Source organism: Perca fluviatilis, chromosome 16 (genome assembly GCF_010015445.1).
Source record: "Perca fluviatilis chromosome 16, GENO_Pfluv_1.0, whole genome shotgun sequence".
NCBI classification, from domain to species: Eukaryota; Metazoa; Chordata; class Actinopteri; order Perciformes; family Percidae; genus Perca; species Perca fluviatilis.
Window position 1 is genome coordinate 22,446,799 of NC_053127.1, and position 23,755 is coordinate 22,470,553.

Here is a 23,755-nt window from a genome sequence, read left to right on the forward strand (position 1 = left end):
GACGCCCCCTTCAGGAGATAAAAGGTAGCGCTCGGTAACAGGGATGACAGTTAGAGTATTACTCTAAAATACACAAGATATGGTATGGAGTGATTACATTACAGATGTGGAGGAAGTGCTGAGATATTTTACTAACTATAAGTAGCGATTCCACACTATACAACTCGATCACAAGTAAATCCTGCATCATTTTCCTAATTTCCTAAAAAATATCAAAAGTAAAAGTACTCATTAGCTGACTGGTTGGCCCCGTTTTATCTACTATTAGTATTGTTCATTATTATTATTATTATTATAACAAATGCATTATGTTGCATTCTAATGTTTTATCTGGACATAATTTTAACTATAGTATTTAAAATAGTATATTATATATAAATGTTAGGAGCTAGTTACTATATGTCATATAAATGTAGTGAAGTTAAATATTCATAGAAGTACATATAGCTTAAAATTAGAGTAAATAGTGAAGTACAAGTAGCACTAGAGTAAATGCACTTAGTTATATTGCACCATCGGTTGATATACTGAACTTCAGGCAAGAGCGTAAGTTATAGTAGTCATTGTTCTATCTTCTATTACTTCCAGTGAAAGGGAAATTATCCCTGAATAATGCTGATTCAACTGTGCTAATTTTTGAGCCTGTATTTTGTGTTGTTGTATTGGATTAAATATCGTAAAACCAGCTAACATTCACAAGGTAGGCCATGAAGAATTGAGGGCTAACATGTAGACAAAATACTTAATACTGTTCTCCATTTATTAACACACATGGGGGGATAACAACGTGCAAACATGTTAAAATAGACATCAAGATGCCAAGAAACTTACTTGAAGATATGTAAAACCAAAAGAGATGTGACCAATATTCCTACAATGATTCTGGTACTCCTGCTCCATATACTATGATGCCTATTGCAAGCCATCACCTGGCTTAATAATAAAGTAGTTTGTTTGGAGTAACAGCTTAATTCAGTGCAGATGTACATCGAAACAAAGAAAATCTCAGACTTAATCACAGATTCCTAAAATCCACAAAACAGTATTTTTTAAAATGGGATTCCTCTTGAGATGGAGGAAATGGCATGCTCCCAACTTACCAAAGATCTGAAACAGGTTGAGACTTACAAAAAAACAACCCCAAATAAACCCCAAATAGACAGTACTCCTGTTTCCCTTTTATAAACTGCATTAGATAATTGGAACACTAACTTTTCAGCCATGAGTGGCCTAAAACTTTGCTTTCATCCAGCCTGGCCATAGCTCAAAACTGTCAATATTTTTAATAAAAATGTCACTTAAGATATTGTGTGTTTTTAAGTAGCTGAACACCCAGAAACATTGTTGTTTTTAATCAAAAAATGTTTCTTATACTGTATAGGGTCCAATGTGTGTGAGAATCTTGATAGTTGAAAGAACGTCACAAGCAAATGTTAAAACACATAGTATAGTAATCCTTGATCAGACACACCTAAGCATCCTCCACTAAACAAGATTTGGATTCAACGGCTGTCATATAAGTTACTTTAAATGTCTGAAGTACAAGATATTGCATTATATGATGAATTAGACCGCTACACACCCACACCCACACCCACACACACAACAGACAACAGAAAGCAAAAGTGGTGGAGTCTCAAGAACTGCTGCTGTGCGCCCCTGAGTCATCCTCTTGCTTCTGCCGTTTCTTCGCTCGGATTTCATTCATGGCTTCCTCTATGGAGCGTGTGTCCCTCTTGTTGGCCACCGGCACTGGAAGAAAAAATAAAATAAAAAATAAGGAGTGAATAAAGAGGCAGAAGGAGAACTGTGGTTCGAATTGCATAAGTGAGGCAAAGCAATACAGTGATCAGTGCAACAACATTTACTCACCACAGCCATAAGCGCTGTTGGCCTCCAGTGTATGTGCTGCATCTTTTGCAGCTGAGGTGCCAATCAGGTGACTGTACTTGTCTCTGTAGTTGGAGTTGGGACATGTTTCTGCCTTCTTTGTCTGACTGGATGCGGTTTCTTCCAATGCAGCCTGTTCCTGCAGTGAAGAGGAAAGAAAAAGTCAGTCACGGATGAATCAACCCCATATACATAGTTAGATATCACCAATGTGAAATTCTTTGGCAGAGTTCCTTGGCAGTAAAAATGTAAAACGTATATTTAAATATACCTGCTTCCTCTTAACCTGCCTCACTAGCTTTTACTTCAGTAAATTAATCAACATCTCTCCTGAGACTTGGGACTTGTAGCAATCAACTGTAGATTATGCATTACTGAATATAAACTTCATGTAAAGGGCAACACAATAATGATATCCTTAGCCAAAGACCATTTGTGGTCAAGGTTATCGAAGTTAAGGCACCTTTGTATTTCTTTATGCTCCATTGAAAGTGACAGTCTGTGAAGAAATTGGGGTTTCTTTCATGATCATTTTCTCGCTCTATGCTTGTTGAGTCTGAACAAAATTGCATTGTATTTTGTAAATAAGAGACGAAAATTGACACAATAAATATTTTACAGTGATTTTGTCCGTCTCCCTCTTTGCTTGTTTGTGATACAGTGACAGGCCCCCTAGTAAGACAGCCACTGGGACTCTCAGACATGAGAACGACATGTTAAATTGCCATCAGATTAATGTAAAAGGGTGCATGTCTGAAATGGGCCTCAGTGAGAAAAAAAAACAAACAGTCTTCCTGTCTTACTTTTAATCTGCGCCGCTGCTCTGCCAGCTTGGGGTCCCACTCCTCTCCTTTGCGATAAGCTTCTAGCTCCTCATCTGATGGAGCAAACTCCTGCCATAGCACAAGGTGGAAATTAGTCACATTTCCCCACATTATTTTAATATCCAACACTGGATTACAAGCAATGTATTCAGACCTTCTTGAAAAGCATGACATAACGGCTCTCCTCGTCTTCTCCGAAAGAAAAAGAAGTCAGACCAGCCACTTCTGCAACATCATGCCTATGAGACAGAAAGGAATGACATGTTAATTGTTGTGAGCATATGATCAAACATGTCATGTTTGTTGCGTAAAATTAGCTTATTGTAATTATCTGAAGTAATCACTACTTACAATATACTCCTTTCAATCTTCCCCATAGGATTGTATTTTCGTTTCTGTTGTGAACTGTCTTGAATGAAATCCGACACTTCTTTCTCCATCTAAACGAGAGACATAGGGAGTCAGTCTGTGTACTTTTAAATGTGATAAATACCGACGAAGGGAGTGGAGAAGGGAGGCCACAGGAGCTCTGTGTTAGAGCAGTGGCCACGTTATTATATAAACTTATACAATCTAATGCAATCCAATACAACTGTTCTGCCATAAAGTCTACTTTTAGGGTGCCTGTAATGTTTATGATGCTGTTGTCATAAAGGTGTTAATTCAATTATATGTTTTAGCATTTATGTCACAGTTAAAGGTGGTTTTGTAGTCGAGTGCATTATATTGAGGTGCTTCTAATATTCTGTCCCCCATATTTAAATAAAAAAGGCAAAGAAATTACCAATTACTCAATATACTGAAGTCCAGTACAGCACCAGCTTTAACTATAACCTCGGTAAAAAACATAATTGAATTTACACATTTCCAACAATGTCAAAAAAAATCTATTATTATAAATGCTGTAAGTTGTATTGGATTGCATTCGATTGTTGTGGTGTACCTAATAAAGTGGCTACGGAGTGTATATTCAATAGTGTAACAGATGGGACACTTAAGCTCTCACCTTTTTCCTGAACTCGGCTTTCTTTCTTCTCTCATCTTCCTCCATCTTCTTGAGTCTTGCTGCTTGCTCTTAAAAAAGAACAGAAATTAAAGTTTTCATGTCATGTGGTTTGTTTGTGTCCGATAGCGTTTAAAGTTTCCATTGTAAAACACAGATCACATAGTCTTACAGCTACAACCGGCCTGCTCATATTTTAAAGACTTAAGTCATGAAAAGGCTAATCAAGAGACAGACTTCTTGTAATCCCAAAACCACATTTCCAGAACATTCAAGGCAAGTACACAGTGACTCAAATCCTATTATTTGTTGCATGTGTCTCCAGGCAAACATCCTCTGATGTTTTATTGCAAGCCATACTCATAACAGTTAATGAAATGGATTTGGTTACTTTTTATCATCGGCGTTTTGTGGTTATGTCTTCACAGCAACTTAAAATGAGATGACGTTTGTTTATTTGTAGCAACACTACACTTAGTATTGCCACAATTTTGTGCTGGGCTCTAAATAAGTACAGTTTCACTTGAGATCTGCAAACAGGAAATATTTTAACTAAATATACTTAAAAAGTACTATTAAAATAGATAGGCCTATATATGGAGCCTAACAGAGAAGTAGCTGCTGTTTGTAACTCTGAAAGTCTCAAAGGTAGCTTTCAGTAACTTTTAAATACATAGGTGATTTACTATCTATCTATCTATACCAATTAACCAATATATGAATAATTAATTATTATGTACACTTTTTTTTTTTTTTTTACATTATTCACTTTTGTCTACTTACAAAATGTCCATAACCTGATCTTATAGCAAAGATAATGGTTTCTGAAAAGTAAAAGCTGTAAATTAATTGGCAGAGAGAAATTGTAGCTAAAACTGTGATCATGAATGGAAATAATAGGATCTTTCAAGAAATTGATATCTAAAGGTCGAGCACTATGAACGTTAAGAGGACACTTATTTTCCATGTCAACATTCAGGAGGCTGCAGATGAACAGTGCTGGTTGTTTACATGGTGCTTAGAGCAGGTTTGTTATGTAACAGTACTGTAACAGCAGCGCCACTTGTATTCTGACTAGCCTAACAGTTTGATCATGGTCACAGATTTAATCCATTCATGAATATGAATAACGTTACACATCAAGGATTTGGCCAGCAGATATCGCCATTTTGACTGTATCGAATGTTTCAAAACAAAGAACCTTTTTTTTTTTTTTAAACACAAGTCATTCTTAGTTCATAGTTATTCAGTGCATCAGAAAGCTTCGTTTCCCACATCACTAGTCTAGACTGTGACCTCGGGTCTGCGTCTGCGGCAGTCTGCGGACATGCGGGCTGCATGATCCGCTGAGGCGGTGCTAACCCAGGGCCACAACAGTGCAAACTCAACTGGCCAATGGCAGCACCAGAAGTGCTCTCTTCGCCTGTCCTTCTAATTTGTGACACAAATCTAAGTCCCTTATTATATCCATTTGGACTGTTTTAAAGTAACGCAAAACGAGTCCTTATTTATGCAAAACATGATGTACCTCGAGCCTTTCGCCGGCTTTCCTTGTCGCCGACTGTTGGAGGCTTTTCCATCGAGTTTAAGATTGAGCCTAGGAGGTCCGCCATCTTGGAATGATAGGGCACACCGCTGTTAAGGGGAGGTTGCTACAGCCAGGTCGAGTTGTTGCTAAAAGTTGCTTAATGGCGTTGTGATGTCATTACGCAAAGACGTAAACTGTATCATTACGTAGAATACACAATTACGTTACTCAAATTGACTAATATAAACACGTGTTTTATGATCAGATATATTTTTTGTTTCGTTATATAGGCTATATACAAAGGCTATATATGTAAGCAGGGTTAAAAATTTACTTTTTTTGTCCACCAGCCCAATGGCTAGTGAATGTTCAAATTTTAGCAGCCACTCAATAGATTACCATTGTTTTTTTGGCTGGTGAGTGAAGCAAATCTACCAGCCACTTGCATATTTTACCAGCATTTGGCTAGTAGATGGTGCTAATTTTGAACCCTGTATGTAAGCCTATATAAGTTTGCTTATTCATATTTCACGATAACAACAACAAGAATAACAAGGTTGAACAATTACAGCTAGCTCATAAAGTGCATGCTTTTTTTAACCTAGCTAGTAATGTGATGCGTTATATAGCCTACTACTAACCAAACAATAGTAGCCTACTCTGAATGTGTTTAAATGATTTGACCAAAAAAAATGTAGCTTGTTGTTTAGTTTCTCTTGTTGAAATCATGCTTCTTCTGCTGCATCAACGATTGCTGCTGCTGCCTCTGGCTGGTTATTTAGCTGAGAATTGCAAGAGATTTGCAAATTGTATTAAAATCTCCCAGCATCTTTGCATTGGGAGCTTTTAATAAAGTGTGCAGATCTTTTGTATGTCCAATAATAAATATAGGCCTATAATACAGTAAATACAACACTTTCAATGGGGCTATTTTGCATAATGAGTACTTTTACTTTTGATACTTTAAGTGCAATTTGCCGCTAATACTTATACTTATATAGGCTACTCAAATATTTTTGTTATTATGTACTGAAGTAGCAAATATATCATGCTATATATAGAGAGATAGAATGGCTTTCTGTACTATTGAAGCCCCACAATGTGATTCACACTGATGAGATGGGTGTACTTTAAGTGTATCCAGAGTAACCTTAAATCAACATTATGTTGGTCATTCATTGGAAGAAAACAATTTAATTTCTCTTTTTTTTTGTCATACATACAATATCTTAAAAACAAAGGAGTCTGCTGCAGTCATGGGATTTGAGATGGGAGAGCTTGAAAAAGTTATTTAGTTAGTTAAGTTAAAAAAACATATATGCAACTGCATTTAATCGTTTTAAATTCATTGAGCTGTCATGTCTATATTTATGAGGCAGCAGACCGGGAAACTGACACATCATCGTCACTCTCGCAACAGACATAAAGAAGGTCGGCAGGCAACCAGGTGCAGTGGCCTTTTCAAACACTGGATGTCATTACGAATAAACTCCCTTTAAATACATTTTGACAACTTACTGTAAATTCAAACTATCTAGAAATGTTTGTATTGTTTCACCTTCAAGTCTCTTATACACCCAGTTGCCCTTCAAAACAATGGGAGGAGTGCTACATACATCCTTATGTGCAGCAGCCCCAAATCTTTAATAAAGAAAAACACAATTCACACAAATATAATCATATAATATCAGCTGGTGTAATCTCTCAGCTGTGCCACTTCATTACGTGCAATTTCAGTTAATAGGAGAGTCACGACCACTAATAGTGTTAGCAATTTATGTGCAACATTAGTGGAGAACAGCAGTTGCAGCTGTGTGTGTTTGTGTGTGTGTGTGTGTGTGTGTGTGTGTAGGCGTACGTGTGTGTGCGTGCGCGTGCATGCGTGTGTGTGAGAGACAGAGAGTGAGAGAGAGAGAATACTGTGAATGTTTCATCATTTTACAACAGACATGCCTCACTGTCAATTTGAAGATAAGCCTTATCTCCAGTGTGTGTGTGTGTGTAAACAGTTGCTTGTGTAAACAAGCAAACATTTTAATAAGCACTAGGGGGCATGCTATACAAGTATATGTCTATGTCTATCTATGCATGCCTTGTGTTGTTATTGTTTAGTTAACAATCCTCCCCTGTGTTACTGGAGCAGCGTGTTTTGTGCTGTTTGATTGTAGTTTCACAGCATCAGCAATAACACATGAACTTTTGCCATATTCAGACGTAGGCAGAGCAGTGGTCGAACAGAAAACACAGCAGGACAGACAGTATTGTACTGCTTACTGTGTCTAAAACCAATAGATCAGTTAGTATTTCACCTATAATAACAACTTTTGGAGGGCTTGTTCTTTTGAAGGAGTCCTTTGTGGAACAGCCAAATAGGGGGTGTATGTAAGTACCAAAGAACGGACCCTTTTTCATTACGATTTCTCTGATGGTACAAGTAATTTATAGTATCTCAATCACATAACAGGTTGTATAATAAAGTATTGTTTTGCACAAAACACTTAACACATACAATTACAGTATGGTTCTTTCTAAAATGCCTAAAAGTAATCTTAAATTCTCAAGAAGCTGCAGCTGTGGACTAAACTGAGTAAGCTGATAGTCCTGACTTTCAGCCCTCAGACTGCCATCATTCAGCGATACTTTGTTATTGTGATTTGGACAGAGCACGACAGACTCCTCCCCCGTGGGTTGAAATGCTGTATAAATGCAGCATCAGCCTGTCAACAACAGTGTCTGAAAGCTTATTGGTACCTAAACATGAAGGGACTGAGCTTGGTTCTCCTTGTGCTTCTCCTGATGCTCGCAGTCGGGGAGGGTAAGCAATGGATACACCCATTTTCTTCCTGTGCGAGATCAAATCAAGCGAATCATGATATGGCAAATGCTCAAACTACACTGTGCTCGTTAGTGGGCTTGTTTGTGTGGCTCTGAGAAGAAATCAAACAAATTATGACATCACAACTTGACAGTTTTTGTTAACCATTAAGTCATTGCAAATTGTGTTAACTTCTTTTTAAGATGAATGGATTTAATGTGATTAGTTTATAAAAACGAGTCCACAAGTTACATCAATATTCATCAGAAATATGGGAAGAATTTCTAATTCTTTTATAATTATCTATAGGCAATGATCCAGAAATGCAGTACTGGACATGTGGGTATAGAGGACTCTGCAGACGGTTCTGCTATGCTCAGGAGTACATCGTTGGTCATCACGGTTGCCCTCGAAGATACAGGTAGGCCTGCTAGGATCATAACTGCATACATTTAGTTGCAAAGGCAGCATAGCAATGATTGCTAATAGTAAGATTATCTTAAGCTGTACTGTCTGTGCTCATTTTCAGGTGCTGTGCTGTGCGGTCTTAGCATCTGCATGCACCAGTACGAGGGCTGACATCTCCAGCACAGGTAGCTGTGATCCTGGTTTACAGACGGCATTATTCTGGACAAACCATTTTGACGTTTCTCTCAATCAACCCCTCTTGGACATCTAACACGCTTTTGAAGTGGATTTTATATACAGCTCATTTTACAGCTATTAGGTGTGCAGCTGCAAGCCTGCTGCTCATAGATTTGTTTTTGTTGCTTGAAACCGTGTGTGACTGATCCCGTATCTCACATTTAATAACGTTTTATAATCAATTCTTTGTGAGCAGTCAGTTCGACTCTCTGAAATGCAGTGTTACCAATAAATGCATGGAAATAAATTGACTGATGTTTTGGTTTGTTGCCATTCAGTTAGGGTAAACATCACTACCATCTTTAATTATACTGTCCCAAATGTAATGCAAAGTCATTCTTTAAGTTTAATATCTGAAATATAGTGTTAGCACTAACTCTGCAGCCCATTACCCACTTGGCTTGACCTTAGGGAAATAACAGCATGGAAAGCAGTCTGAGCTGAGTCTGGCACGCTTTCGCTCAGCCGCTAGTGACAGGACACAATAATGGTCAAGTGACTGACCCAAATAGCTGTGATGGAATAGAGCTTTTGTGAATGAATTATTGTGTCTCTGTGTTTATCTTAATTCACCATTCTGTCTGTCTGGACAACACTGTCTGGAACAGACAGACAACGTCACAATCCACCATTGCAAAGCAAATTCATTGTCATATTGTCTGCCTTTCTTTTGTCAAATATCTTTGTTGGTGAACTTTGGCTGCGTTTTATTTCATTTATTTAGGAAGCAATGTGACTATCAGCTGAAAACAAATTCCCACCTGAGTTTAAGGCAACATCATCACTGGACAACACGAAGTCATGATAAATGAGTAAATACTGACATCTAGTAACCAACTGACTATATGATTCAAACATTTTATTGTCCATCTAGTTACTGAATGTTGTGCCATGGTTAACAGAGCCAGGATCTGAAGATGGTTAATGACTGTTCCGGGCTAGTAGGTGTTAAAGGCATGGATGCTGCTATTTGTAAACACGAGCCGCTGTATTGTGCCGCCCTGCATTGTCGTCTGAGTGGAATCTTTGTGCTATTCAGACAGTGCAGCGGGACCAAACTACAAAGGGGTAACCCCCCACAAACCTGTTTACACAAGGCTGTCTGTCTTCACAAAGCTGACAGCTTAAAACAGTAAGTTATTACAGGATGGATGTATTTTTTAACTGTAACAGTAAAGACCTTTGTCACTGTAGATAAACTAGGGTTTAAAAATGCTGCGGGTGCTTTTTACAAGTTGAGAAGAAATCACATAGTGATATTCTAATGCTAGCAACAAACTGTGACCTTTAACACTGCAGCCCAAGTTAAGTACGGGTGCAGTTCCTCAAGTCTGAGTGACTTGTCAAAATAAAATGGTAACTGGAAATTATTTAGAGAGGAAATCACAGAGCCGACACTTGACTTTAACAATTGTGTCTGTACTGTTAAGTAAAAGTAGTGTTTTGGTCAAACTGAATGTTAATCTCATAATACTATAGGCCTAATAAACACATGGCATCATTAAGAAATATGTAAACGCATCAAGGATGATCTTTGACTTGTCTACTTTATATACATTTACTATTTATCCATATAAACCTATCATGTACTAATGTTTATTTCTGCTTTGGTGTTGAGAGTCAATCCTAAGACTTGTGAACAAAATAAAATGGCCTCCACTTCATTAGATGGAGCAGTGTAAGTTTGCAGCCTGACAAAGAAAAAACAACTTTTTACAACTTCCAGTTCCTCAACTAAGCGACTCAGAAATCCAGACTAGTCCTGAAACCACTCCAGCGTTGTTCTCAGCTGTGTGATAGTAGTTGTTATCCTAAGTCAGAGCACTTTAGATAATATTTTCTTAAAGGACTTTGACCAGTCTCTTGCATTTGAGAGGCATCTGTTGTGGTGCTGCCACCACTATAATCCAGTAGCTAGAGCGATGGCATTATCAAGGTGATGAGCAATACCTGGATTTCATTTGAAGTTTTGCTTGATGTTCCGACATGCCGAGTGACATGTGTCACCACGACGTGTAGTTACATTTTTCAATAGGTGCATGTCATGGTACGACGTAGGGTCCGTGCCTCCACATACCTACGTATGTAGCCAATGCGTAGATTTAACCCAGAAGCATAAATCACGCCTTAGAGTGCACCATTGGGTCTTCTGTCACCTATCTCTATACCTGTCTTCCGGTCTGTTTCTCCCTGCAATTGTCTGAGCTTATTTACTTTAGACTTCATGGTTTAGTTTGTCCTCTGATACCGTATGTGTATATCATCTTAAGGATGCCTCTAAGGTCAATCTAGAGTATCACAGCATAGGGTCTGTATTCATGTACATGAGATATGTCTGTAAATGAATAAAGATTGTTTGTGGACAAATAATAATACTTTGTACATTTTAAATTGAGTATTTCTAACAAATACAGAAAAAATGAAGATGAATTCTTACTAAATGCCATACCACACAACAGAAGTAACACCTGTAAAATGCTTTGCAATCCACGACAATAGCCCTGCAATAAACGTTATCATTGGGATGCTGTTGTATTATAATGTACAGGTTTTGTCGTTTGTGTCCAGACCCCGTTCCAACCTAACTTTGGACAGTAGGTCTTTGTGTTTGATGATCATGTAGACTTTTATAGGGAGACATAAACTGCAAGAAACAATTCCTATACTGCCCTACAAAGGCAAAGTGCAGTAACTACGAACACTGAAATGAGAAAATGGCTTCAAAGTTTTCATACACCAGAAACATGTTGTAGGTACAATAATGTTGATACTTTTATGTAATACTTTACAGAAAAATTTATACATAAAAAAAACCTTGATATGACCTTTACCCTAAAATGTAGATACTCACTCTGCCTTTGTCTAACCTCAACAAAAACTATTACAAAGGCAAGTCATATCTACTTGAAATGTGTTAATCCAACTTTCTTTTTTATTCCTTATACATTTTCTTTGTTTTAATTGTTTTATGTTTTGTTTTGATTTTATAGTTAGTGTTAAGTGCTTTTATAACCTTCTCATTATTCAAAATATATTTTGTCTATTCCTTTACATTATTTAATATTAAATTGTCATTCTATTATTTCCCCAAAACTCCTTATAATTTTACACAATCAAAATTTATTTGTTTTTTTTTTATTTATTAATTAATATTAAATAAATTTTTAATTATTATATTTAATATAATAAGGTTGTGTGTGTGTTTTTGTGTGTTGTGTGTGTGTGTGTGTGTGTGTGTGTTGTGTGTGTGTGTGTTATATTGAATATATCTTTTTATATTGTTTGTAATTGATATGTCATTTTTGTACAAAATTAAAAAATTTTATTACAATAAATACATATTAATATTAAAATATATATACAGGAGCAGGTCACAGGGCTGCACTTCCCACATACAGGAAATCAATCAACCTGACCTGTTTCCAGATTTCAAAGTAGGTTAGTAACCTCTTTACAGATGCTGCGATGATCACTTCAATAAGAACACCTATGGGCAGACCAGCTTACTACTTGCTGAACATGTGAAAGGTAGCAAAATGTGAAAAAGCTGGCACAGGTATATATCTGTATATTTAGTTTACTAATAAATACCTTAATGTCTGTACCACAAATTACATTTCAGTTGAATCTTCTTATTCAGATGCATACAAAACTAAACGCTTCCCTGACAGAATAGATATTTTATCCCAACAGTTTTCCCAGAAAATACAAAGAGGTTTTAGCTATTTCACTACAGCTGTACAATTTCATACTTTGATGTTAGAAAACTAATAAATGAGAAGTGGGTACGCAAAGGTACAACCATTGTTTTGTCAGGGCTTTATTGTGTTTCTGACAAAATATGTGATCAATATTTCATTACTAATGCTTAAATCTTATAATCGGAATGTAGCTACAGAATTTAAAGATTAGCTACCACTGAAAATTGCTCTGCTGTCCTGAAGAAAATCTCTGGGATTTTGTGTATGAGATGAGATCAAATTTAGAAAATGTGAGCATAGCGTTGGATGTTGGAGGTCTGCTGCACAAAGCAGAATAACTAAATTATTAACATAACATTGTTAAATTAAACCCATAACAGCGCTTTCTCTCAGCAAAAAGCCAGATGACCAAATGCAGTAATTCATCAAATAAAATTTTTCTGGAATGGGTCCTCAAAGTTGCAAATACAAAACTACAAATGCATAAAACAAATATTTACTTTTGGTTTCTTTGAAACATGAAAACCTTGGACCTGAAGGTTTTCTTTATTTTAATCCATCCTGCACTATAAAATTCATTCCGGTGATTTCTGCTGGCTTTAAGGGCAGACGTACAATTTTGAAGAGCAAATATTGCACAAAATTGTGTTGTACACTACTATAACTTGAGATCTGAGCATTATACATTTGAAAAAGTAATTTCTCACTGCCATTAAACCCTGTTGAAACAAGATCTCTTACGCCCTATTTTGTGTGTAATTTAATTTCATAAAAATAAACATCACACAACTTTGTGCAATATCTTAAGGAGTACAAAAAGGTTTTACAGCACTGTTTATGACCACATGCAATTTCACATCTCCAGTAAAGACATGATTTAGCTTGGATACCTGGACTTCTGAGTCAGGCTTGTTGGGTTAAAATCTCTAAGCTGTTGCTGCTGAGACAGTAAGGTGCAATCTTTCACATGTGGCAAAGCACTCACTAGCTTTAAACTACTTTTGTTTCCCAAATAAAATACTCAAGAAGGAACTCTTTTGTTAGTAATGCAAAAAAGCAAAATGCCCTTGAAGTTACAGCTGTGGGCTAAATTTAAGTCTGAGAAACCGATTGTCTTAGTTTAGGAGAAAGGTGTGATTTGGTGCCCGGTGCTGTGTCTGATGGGCCGACTGAGGTTGAAGCCAATCCTTTCAATTCAGAATGCAACTTAAAGCTTTATTGTATAGATTAATCAGTGTTCCACAACTTGTTATAAAAAGTTTGATGGAAAAAGTATTAAATATCTTTTTCTATTTTGAAGAATTTAAAAAGATAAAGTGAAATGAGAGTGCATTAACAACAATCCTTTCAAATGGTTTATAAAAAAATAAAGAGCCAATCTAACAATCCATGTGCCTGCCAGGACAGAACAAAGCAAACACATCAGAACATTGCAATGTACATATTCATTTGTTGTTACAGAGCTGGATTAGCAGTTTGTTTTAGGACAAAAACTCTGACTCACTCACAAATTGGCAGAGAACATTTGAAAACACACCAAAAAAAAAAAAACTGGAAAATGACAAAAGCAGTTATGAACTTAATATTGACAACAGTAAAACAAAATTTGCAAACTTATTTACATTGATCACTTACTAAAATAGAAAACTATCATCCATCCTTCTCCATCATCTCCTACTCTAGTATGCCAAATGCTGTAATTGAACCAGTCACAAAAAAGGAAGCTTTTTAGTCCCAGCCACTTACAATGAAAGGTTGTAGATGAGCGATGCTCAGTGCGCACACCAGTAAAGATATAGTCACAAAGACTAACTACCCATAAAATAGTTCGGCAGAGCTTCAATACAAACAGCCTATTAATATTTCAAATGGTAAAAAGTCATATGGAAATTTTACTAACAATCCATTTTCTACAAATGTAAATTTTTGTTCCGTCTTACAGAAGTTGATTTCAACTCAGGAGCTCGAAAGTGATTCTGATGCTGTTTGAATTAATGCCTGTCCAGTGGTGAAGATCAGACCACACAAAACAATGCATGTTTCGGATTTATACATCACTGAAGACGCTGTAGCAACTCTCTAATGACAGCCCTCTGCCTCATTGTAGACATTGTAAACAACATATAAAAAGGTAGGGCTATGGCTTAACTGTCATTAAAAAATATACATTTGATCACTGCATGCTACAGATTTACCTTACTAAACAGTCCTTGTGGTTTCTGTGCTAAATTATTGAGCTGAGCCAACACCTGGGTGTCAGCACAGCTTAAATGTGCCCCCTACCATTAGGATGGAGCATTGAAAAGGCTTAAAAAACCCAAGAAGTGATTTGTTGCTTCCTAAACAGTCCAAACTCTCAAGTAAAATTACACAGGCCTGAAGGTTTACATTCAAAAAGCCAAAACTGTTTTCTTGAAAATGTAGATATCTGATTTTTCCATTTTTTCCATTTTAGCTGAGGTCAGGTTTGAGGTACCATATAAAGTACTCTTCCCAGTGCTAGTAGGCCTGAGTAAACTATGTACTTTCCCATGTCATAACAACCGATCTAATATTTGATGACATTCATCATGACAGTTTTTAAGGAACTGACTGTTAAAAGAAAAAAAAAAAAAAAAGACAAGAGACCTTGAAAACATGCTGGCTGGGCACTGGGTAAGCTTTCACTAGTTGTAGTTTAGTTTAGGCAGTTTACTGGATGGCTGTTCTGTTTTGTATGTTTTTGGCTGTTTTCAGTGCACCTTTCTCATCGTGCATTATTGTCTTTATCACTCAGACAAGCCACTTTTCACTTCATAGCGTCTTAGGTTTGTGCAATTTAGGAGCTTTTCATACTGTCCATGGCAAAATGTGGACTTACAACATTTTCACAGCTCTGTAACATATTAAAGTTAAATCAGCTCTAAGGCCTATTTTGCAAAAAAAAATGACAAAACAAACTATATATTAGGGTTGGAAAATGGGACAGATATATCAGCTATACACAATCTATGGCTGATGTAATTTGTTTGGCTGTTTCAAATTCACCAAAATATTTGCGTTTATACGTCCACCACAACGGGATTCAAGGCTTCAAAAATGATGCAGATATGTAACCACAAAGAGCACAATTTCTATGTCATCAGTAATTGTAATGGAGCTGGCAATATGAGGCTTCATTCATAACCTGCATAGTGTCCTACACAGCATAAAGCACATCACCTGCACTCCAGTGTGGCTTTTTAAAAGACATCATGATCAGTATGATCCGTGTAATGGCTTTGGAATCCAGTGGTGTACTGCTGTTTTGCAAGTGCGACACACAGTTGGTCACATGGAGCTAATGTAGTGAACACACCATCAATCACCACTTAACGTGGATATGCTGGCCAATTGGAAAAAGTCTGCCCTATTGCCCAACCCTAATATGTAAACTTTATGTTGATGCGGTGGCACAGAACAGTTATGAAAACAAAGTTTTGAAAGTAAAGATATATGGCCAAAGATTTTCAAACACGTTATGGCCTTGCATCAAACTGGAGCATCATTAGCACTAGGATGGTCCAAGGAAAGAATCAGCTAAGCACCTCTTCTACAGTCTGGCCCAGCTATGATGTCCAGGTTAAACACTGTGGAGTCTGATCCAAGTTCACTCCATACTCTTTAAGAATTTGTAGTCACAGAGGATTCTGATAGATACCTCTTCTCGACACATCTCATCTTTACGAAATTGATTCCACTTTGGTCCGATTCTCATTTCTGAATTTCATCTTCAGCATCTGAAAAGCTGGAGTAACTGTTAAGGACAAAGATGATTCCTTGCAGTCCAGGGCAGCTGGCTGGCTTCTATGTATGGTGGTGGCTTAGGCTACTCACATTCAGTGATCTTCAAGGCAGGAGCGGTCATTTGTGAAATAAGTAGATTGGCCTCTGAAAACCTGGGGAGAAAAAAAAAAGTTGAAAATGACATCAAGTGGTGGATCACATGTAATGCATACATTTGTTCTGACAAATTAGAATATGTACCTCTTATTGAACACTTTGGGGCCCCAAGGTACTCCGAACTTGTGAAGCCCACCTCTGTTGTAAGGTACGATGAAAACTGGTCAGGTTTGAGGCGGATGCTGTGAAAGTTCCTGCTAATATTATCCTGGCAAGTGAGAGGGAAAATAAATATTTTAGCTAATCAAACAAAGCTTTAAAAAAAGAAATCACAAAAGGGCACCTGGTATATCCCAGGTATTTTTGCTTTGTTACAAAAGTCATGGTTTGCATCACAACAGCCCTCTTAGTCATCTTAGTTTCTTACCGTCAGCTTCTTCCTCCTCACATAGGACTCCCAGGGCTGTGGCTCCAGAATGAACATGCCTCCAGGACGGAGATGTTTGTAGACTCTCTTGAAGAGCCGCATGAGGCCACTGTCTCCCCAGTTCAGGTGAACCCATTTGGTAACGCTCAGGCACAGGATCACGTCGTACTCTGGACGCTGAGTCAAAAGAAGATTATCGTTCTCCAGTACATAATTGGCCTAAAAGGAGACAAGAGGTGCAGTGAGGAAAAAACTTGGCCTTGACAGGACAAACTATTTTGTGCTACTCTCAGCACCATGACTGTAATAAAGTCAAGACTGTGTTTGTGTTTATATATATATATATATATATATACATATACATACACATATATATACACACACACACAATATAACACTGAGAGGCAAGTAAAATATTTTTTAAATGTGTCATATAATTAATATATAATTATAAGATCAATTTATTTAAAAAAACAGTATGCATTTGTATCTGACAAGCGATCTTCCAATACAGGCAGGTGGCAAAGCTATGCAACATAAACAAACACAGAGGAAGAATACCCACCACATTTTACTGCTGCTCTGTGAAACCATTTGAATTACAAATGGTGCAAGATTAATACGAAAGCGTGTGTCAACAAGTCCAGAAAGGGATTTGTTGTAATAATAAATGTATCACTTTGAGTCATGTATCAAGTTATATATAAAAAAAAAAAAAAAAACACTTGGCTCCCCCTACACAAATATGGAGATACATGGATTGATATGCATTATTGATGCTGAATGAGAAACAGTTGAGAAGAAACAGAAGGAGAGTGTTATTTGATCCTGATCACTATTTAAACAGAACAAAGTTTGGGAAACTTGATTATCAGAATAGATCTTTTTCACAGTAGACATTTTCAAATGTAATGTCAGGAAAAGACACAGGTGTTACTAGCAATAGCTGGGGTTTGGTCTACCGCACGTCCAAGAAATGTTATCGAGAGTCAAGATGAGAAACCTTTACATTTGAAAGAGAAAATCTGACGTAACATTTGTCAAATTCTCAACCAAAGGTGGCACTGATAAGCCAATGCCAAATGCTTCTAGCCACATTGCAACATCACCCTGGTGAAAAGGACAGACTGCTTCCTCTTTCCCGCTTCCATCTTTCAGTTCTCAAAATCACTGGCAGCGTCGTGGATGGAAACACACACAAGGTGTGCAACAGATGTAAGGGGGGGACAAACTAGTGGTAATTCCCTCCATTATCACAGCTTGAGCAAGTGAAGATGAACTCAAGACAATACAAGGGACTCAGAAAATCAAATGGGTGCAGATGCTTCCTTATTAATACAATAACAATATTTGTTAAAGGCAAAATGTGTTGTTGAATTAAGTATGGTACTGCAGAGACGTCCCGGCCTACAAATCCTATCCTACAGACTAAAGAAAAAAAAAAATCTTTGTTTGGTACAGATCCTCGCAAAAAAAAAAAAAAAAAAAAAAAAATCACAATATTATCATTTTGACTGTCCTTTTAATTTGAATATTTTTCAATGAAAATCAGAATAAGGATACAAAAATGATCATTCCCACCAATATTGTAAATCATGTCGCAATTGCAAGATCAGTAAAAAAATAAATAATCGCAATTAGATATTTTCCTCATATCATGCAGCCCTGGTTTCTGTACATCATGCTGCTACCTTAGTCTTAATGAATATATAAGATGCAGACATAATGCATGCAGCATGTAATTGTGAGGTAATGATTTTATTTTGACCTTCGTCTAAGCTCCCAAGATGCAACAACATGGGAACCTCATTCATGCCGCCACCAGATGTTCACACAGGCAATGCCGTCTTACCTTGATGAAGGACACATTTGAGGGGAACTCTCCGGGCCGTGTGGTGGATGTTTCTGTTAGTGGAGGTGCAGCAATGGGCCCCCTGGAGATCCGTAGGGACACGGGAAAAGAGCAGCTCACAGAGTGATCAACAGGGGGTGAATCACACGCTTCCTGCTCCATTTCCTCTGTTTTGTCGCTCTGTCTCTGGGTCCCCGCCTCATCTGTGTGACAGGAGTCATTGTCATTTGCAGCCTCTGCAGGGCCACTTTCTCCTTTCACAGGTTTACCGTTTTCATCCCTGCTCTCGGCTTCATTGTGCTTCTTGTCTGTGCCTGTGAGACTCTCATTTCCATTCCTTGCCTGCTTAGTGCTCTTTTTCTCCTGCATCGCATGCCTAGCCTCTTGGGTCTGCAGTTCAGACAGATAATGTCTGATGTTCTTACGAGCTGCATGTACCAGACCACTGTCAATATCCAGGCCCAATATGCGGGCAGGTCTTAGCATTTTGGCAATATAGAGTGTTAGGTGGCCTGAGTTGCACCCCAAATCCAGAACGTCTTTACCTTCAAACCATTCGGGACGAAGCACACGTACCCGTGCGTCTTCACTAGCGCCTGGGTTGCGGTAGCCATAATACTTGTTGTAGTTCCCATACTGGAACTTCTTCTGTTGCTCCTTCGCCTGGGTGTGGGGCTGCTGGTGCTGTCGACCTCCTGGCCCTGTTTTGGGACCACTCCTTGGTGTGTGGAAGGACTGGGAATTTCTTGATGTACCACAACTCCTGTCTACAGATACTGACTTTCCAATTGGCGTAGAATGGGTCACAGGGGCTTCCATTTTGCCAGAGTTGCGCCTACGCTTGCGTCTGCTTGTGTGCTGGTTTGGTGCCCCCGATGTGGAGGAAGTGGAATCCTCGATAGAAACAGATGTCATCTCCTCCTTGCAGCTGGCTGAATTGTCAGCTGAGTGCTCATGGGAATCCCCTGCGACACTGGAGAAACTGTTGGACTCTTTGGAGACATCTAGTGCAGAACATGAAGCTAACATACCTGGAAGCAGTGTGGAGGTGCCAGTTTTAACCTCACTTTTTCCTGATTCTGAGAGGTTGATCTGTGTGGTTGAAATCCCACCTCCTCCTCCTCCTCCTCCTCCTCCTCCTCCTCCTCCTCCTCCAGCCCCACTTCCTCCTCCAGCCCCACCTCCTCCTCCAGCCCCACCTCCTCCTCCAGCCCCACCTCCTCCTCCAGCCCCACCTCCTCCTCCATGGTGTCTGTTGCGGTGTCTCTTCCTGCCACCACTTTTGAAGGGGGACACCAAAAAGCTGCTGCCTGCTATCCCGCTGTTCAGGTTCAGTGGATCTGTGATATCTCTGGGAATGAGGATTTCCACAGGGTCCCGACTCTTCGCTGGCAGCGGGGAGGATTTGGGCGTCTCTGCATTGAGTGCCCTGTTGACCTCCTCATCCAACAGGCTGTTGAGATTCAGTGGGTCAAAAATGTTCCCACCCAGGAGGAAGTTGGTAGGCAGGACGGAGTCACTCTCAGAGTTGGCCCTTCGTCTCCTCTTGCCAGATGTCGGATGCTTGAAACTAGCGGTTGCTGTGTAGCGGCGCTTTGTTAGTTTTGTTTGTTGCTGTTGTTTGGAATGATGAAAGCTGTTCCTGCGATTGATGTTATTCTCGTTCCCTCTGGCTCCCTGTCCAGCATCATCTGAATGGGTAAGCGCATCAGTCGCGCTGATGTGTTTTGGAGAGGCTTCAGGGCCTGAGACAGGACAAGCAGCTGCAAAATCAGGGGTGGCAGCAGTACCCTCCACCATCACAGTTATATTGCTGTATCCTCCAGTACATTCTGATAGCTGCAGAGATGAAGTTGAGCTGGCCTGTGGACTGCCAGTTTTTACAGTATCCTCATCAACAGACATCACTTCTGGTTGTCAGGACTGATGCAGACATGGAAATTATTCTGGATCTGAAAGTCAGAGAAAACATCTGTCAAATGAAAAACGAATAGTATAAATCATATGAGGTATGGTAAACAATGTTACATAAAAGTAGGTTATTGCTGCAATCACACACACTCAGAACTACAATGCAGTCACTCATACAATTTACTATATTACGCTTTTGATATTCTCACACTTGAGTCCAGGGACCTGCACCTCAAAAAATGAGGGTTAGTTAAAGTACACGTTGTGGTCAATCACTTTGCATTTACAGAAGATGTACCAGATGTCTCTTTACTTTCCACTGTCATATCCTAACATAGCAGTGTTTCCTCTGTATTCATTTAGCAGTGCTGCACCACCACAGCATGGAAATGACCACCACTGCAAACATAGCCTATGTATAAATATTGTAATTTAGCGTCAATGTTATCTATAACTAAACTAAGTGTAATCCAGCTGCTTTATAAGTAACGACTATATAATAAAATATATGTTGAAAATTAGAACCTCAACTTTAAACATAACTTAGACTCAAACAGCAAAATATATGAGACATAATAATTATTGCCAAAAGCAACACGGCTGTCTTAAAAATTACAGGGGAAACACTGCATAGTGTTACAATAATAACAGTCCCCGCTTTAGATGCAGTGTCTAGGACTACGTCATTATTAGATTGAGTATCTGACATCTAAAGCGTGGCTACTCAGGGGTTACTGACCTGAAAAGTTTAGGAGTCCTCCCTGTGTTGGACAGTTATCTAGTTAGCAAGCTAGCTCTTAGCTTCTCTATTGCGGGCCAGAAGACTGAAACGTCGACTAAACGTTCAGCTCCACTCCGGCCAAAAAGCCGATACTAGACAAACAGTCAACTACCCAGCTCGATGTGCTGCTGCCTGAACCCCCCTAAAATCGTGATTGATAAAAGTGATACTATCTACCAGATGCCTATCTCTACGCATACAGTCAACAGTTTAGTGTAGTCACCATCAAACTAACAGTATCACCTCACAGTTCTCCCCGCCTCCGGCCGGACTGTCACTACCGCGCACTCTCTCGACTCGAGCTAACGTTAGCGTAGCTAGCACTCAAGTGTTCCTAGCTACATCAATACAACGGTGGCAAGCAACGCAAAAAAACAAGTAAACACAGCGCGGGTATCCCGTACTAGTCATCCCGCAGTTAGGGGCTCCTCTGCCCTCCAAACTGTCTTGTCGACTTCTTCAGTGAACTCTAGTCGCCCAGTGGCAGGCAGGTTGGTGAATAAATTATTCCATTCGCTGATAGAGTCGGCATGGCGGCGCATCCGGGCTCCAAACTGTCCAAGATGACAGGGGCGGAAATCTCTGACTGGAGGAGAGCTCCGTCTCTGGGCATTATAATGAGCCTCACTGATCCTCATGCTAGTAAACCACTATCGATTAAGTCAATTATTGTTAAAATTATGTAAGATTTAAAAAAAACAAAAAAATAAACAGAGAAATTCTGCAAATCCTGTGAAAATGTAAATGTTTAGCATTTCCCCGGCTACATTAACGTTACTTAGCTGTTGAAAGTTTAACAAAATGGACAATCATTTTTTTTATGTCAATCGATTTGACTAATCGTTCCAGTCCCAACATTACAACTATTAATCTCCATATAAGATTAGGCCTGTTGTTTTACTTTTAATATATTTTCAACTCAAAATGTAGTTAGTACTGTCCATGTGAGTACAGTCTATGGTGTAAACATAAGCAACAATTTGTGTTCTGTGGATAACATTACTGACAAGCAGGAACATTTTCTTTCTGAACATTCTAATTACCATATAAAAGACCTTCATGTATGCAGCAAAGTCCTCCTCAGACTTTTATTTGTTTTACTTTTATACTTTAGTAAAGATTTTTCATATATATATATATTCCTCAACGATTTCTAGTGTTTATTGATAAATTCAATGTACAGAATTTACTAATGACTAGAATTTTATGTTTAGAGTGCATTTTTGAGGAATAGAAAGATTGCAGCCTCTTACATTAAGGAGGCTGAATCCTTTATCATCTTTTTCCACTTTTGTCTTCTCTCAGCACAGATGTAGGAGTGACCATGAATGCAACTTCAAGCTCCTGGTAAGGTAGCACACAAAATCATTGCCAAATTTTGGAAGTTGCTATATACCAGTTCAATTTAAAGACTACTTTGTTATTCTGTTTACCACCGCATCGCAGCCATGGCTACAATCCACAAACCAGTTGTTGGTGCTTTGGTTTTGATGACACCCTCACAGTCAACTTCAAGGCCACAATCTATATGGTAGGCTTGTTCACCCTATCATTGCTTCCCTGACCAGTGTCTAGAGTAAGCCTGAAACTAAAGCTCTGGATGTGAACTAAGAGGCCATTTTGCTGAGGTAGCAGGACGGCTTATGTCACTTCCATCTCCACATAATGGCCTTTGACCACAACATTTCAGCCGTTGACAGGATTTGATAAAGGCCAATGTTGAAGATACAGAGTGGTCCTGTATTAGAGCAGCACATTGGCCAGTGCTGCTGAAACCAAACAGATTCTCTAGATGACTTATAGCTTTTATTTGACCCACCTGTCATCTCAATGGTTTTTGTGACCTCTTCGTGGTGAGGAATGAAAGTTTTACACCTTAATGGTATAGATAAATATCATTGTATACACATTAGTTACATGCTTTAAGCAGATTTACTACCGATACAACTATCATATGTGTGTTAGTGTCATATATGTTGTTTTATGATTTTAGAGTGAAACAAAATAGGATAACAAAAGAGTAAGATTGGCAAACATCACTGTTTGCAGAGTACTTTGTTTACTTAGTCCCATGCTTATAATCAGCTTTCTATCAAGTTTTATCAAATGAAGGTATCAGTATACTCAAAGTCTGGGATTACAGTTCATCTTTGGTATATGTGGCGATGAAGAAAATATTCAAGTGATTTCTTTCTGTGGAAACACCACAATGAGGGGCAGACCAGTATAGTCTATATCCTTGACGTTCCACTTCCAGGATTGCTGTACCGCGGCTTTTCCTGGTGCCTAGCACCGCCCAAGATGATTGTGATTGGTTTAAAGAAATGCCAACAAACCAGGGCACGCTGTTCTCCCATCCCTGAATGCTGTGTGGACTAGCCAGACATTTTTGGCATTCACTGAAGGTTTAAAGCATTACATTTACAAAAGTACACATCTGATAAGTTAAAGTGTTCTAAATATTTTCTCATTGCATCCAGTCCAACTCAAAATAAGGAATTGCATGGCTGTAACCTA

At 38.6% G+C, this 23,755-nt stretch overlaps 2 protein-coding genes across 2 annotated transcripts; both read right to left on the reverse strand.

Moving 5' to 3' along the window:
- Nucleotides 1-739: 739 nt before the first annotated feature.
- Nucleotides 740-5,379, reverse strand: spag7 (sperm associated antigen 7). The gene is made up of 7 exons (XM_039778582.1): nucleotides 5,246-5,379; nucleotides 3,721-3,788; nucleotides 3,066-3,154; nucleotides 2,869-2,953; nucleotides 2,694-2,783; nucleotides 1,873-2,029; nucleotides 740-1,752 (listed from the first exon to the last, which is right to left on the reverse strand). Exons 1-7 carry the CDS (start codon nucleotides 5,328-5,330, stop codon nucleotides 1,637-1,639), a joined length of 690 nt encoding a protein of 229 aa, XP_039634516.1. The 5' UTR covers nucleotides 5,331-5,379; the 3' UTR covers nucleotides 740-1,636.
- Nucleotides 5,380-13,748: 8,369 nt separating this feature from the next.
- On the reverse strand, nucleotides 13,749-21,818 carry mepcea (methylphosphate capping enzyme a). The gene is made up of 6 exons (XM_039776926.1): nucleotides 21,197-21,818; nucleotides 19,782-20,498; nucleotides 18,547-19,748; nucleotides 16,695-16,913; nucleotides 16,412-16,535; nucleotides 13,749-16,323 (listed from the first exon to the last, which is right to left on the reverse strand). Exons 2-6 carry the CDS (start codon nucleotides 20,449-20,451, stop codon nucleotides 16,289-16,291), a joined length of 2,250 nt encoding a protein of 749 aa, XP_039632860.1. The 5' UTR covers nucleotides 20,452-20,498; nucleotides 21,197-21,818; the 3' UTR covers nucleotides 13,749-16,288.
- Nucleotides 21,819-23,755: the final 1,937 nt, after the last annotated feature.

What these genes read in the sequence shown, in the direction of transcription:
- spag7 (XM_039778582.1), bottom strand. Translation starts at nt 5,330, where the DNA reads ATGGCGGACCTCCTAGGCTCAATCTTAAACTCGATGGAAAAGCCTCCA. An exon ending in AAGATTGAAAGGAGTATATT is followed by an intron (nt 2,954 to 3,065) that starts GTAAGTAGTGAT and finishes TCTGTCTCATAG; the next exon opens with GCATGATGTTGCAGAAGTGG. An exon ending in ATGTCATGCTTTTCAAGAAG is followed by an intron (nt 2,784 to 2,868) that starts GTCTGAATACAT and finishes GTGCTATGGCAG; the next exon opens with GAGTTTGCTCCATCAGATGA.
- mepcea (XM_039776926.1), bottom strand. Translation starts at nt 20,451, where the DNA reads ATGTCTGTTGATGAGGATACTGTAAAAACTGGCAGTCCACAGGCCAGC. An exon ending in CAGACACCATGGAGGAGGAG is followed by an intron (nt 19,749 to 19,781) that starts GTGGGGCTGGAG and finishes GGGCTGGAGGAG; the next exon opens with GAGGTGGGGCTGGAGGAGGA. An exon ending in CAAATGTGTCCTTCATCAAG is followed by an intron (nt 16,914 to 18,546) that starts GTAAGACGGCAT and finishes GTCTCCTTTTAG; the next exon opens with GCCAATTATGTACTGGAGAA.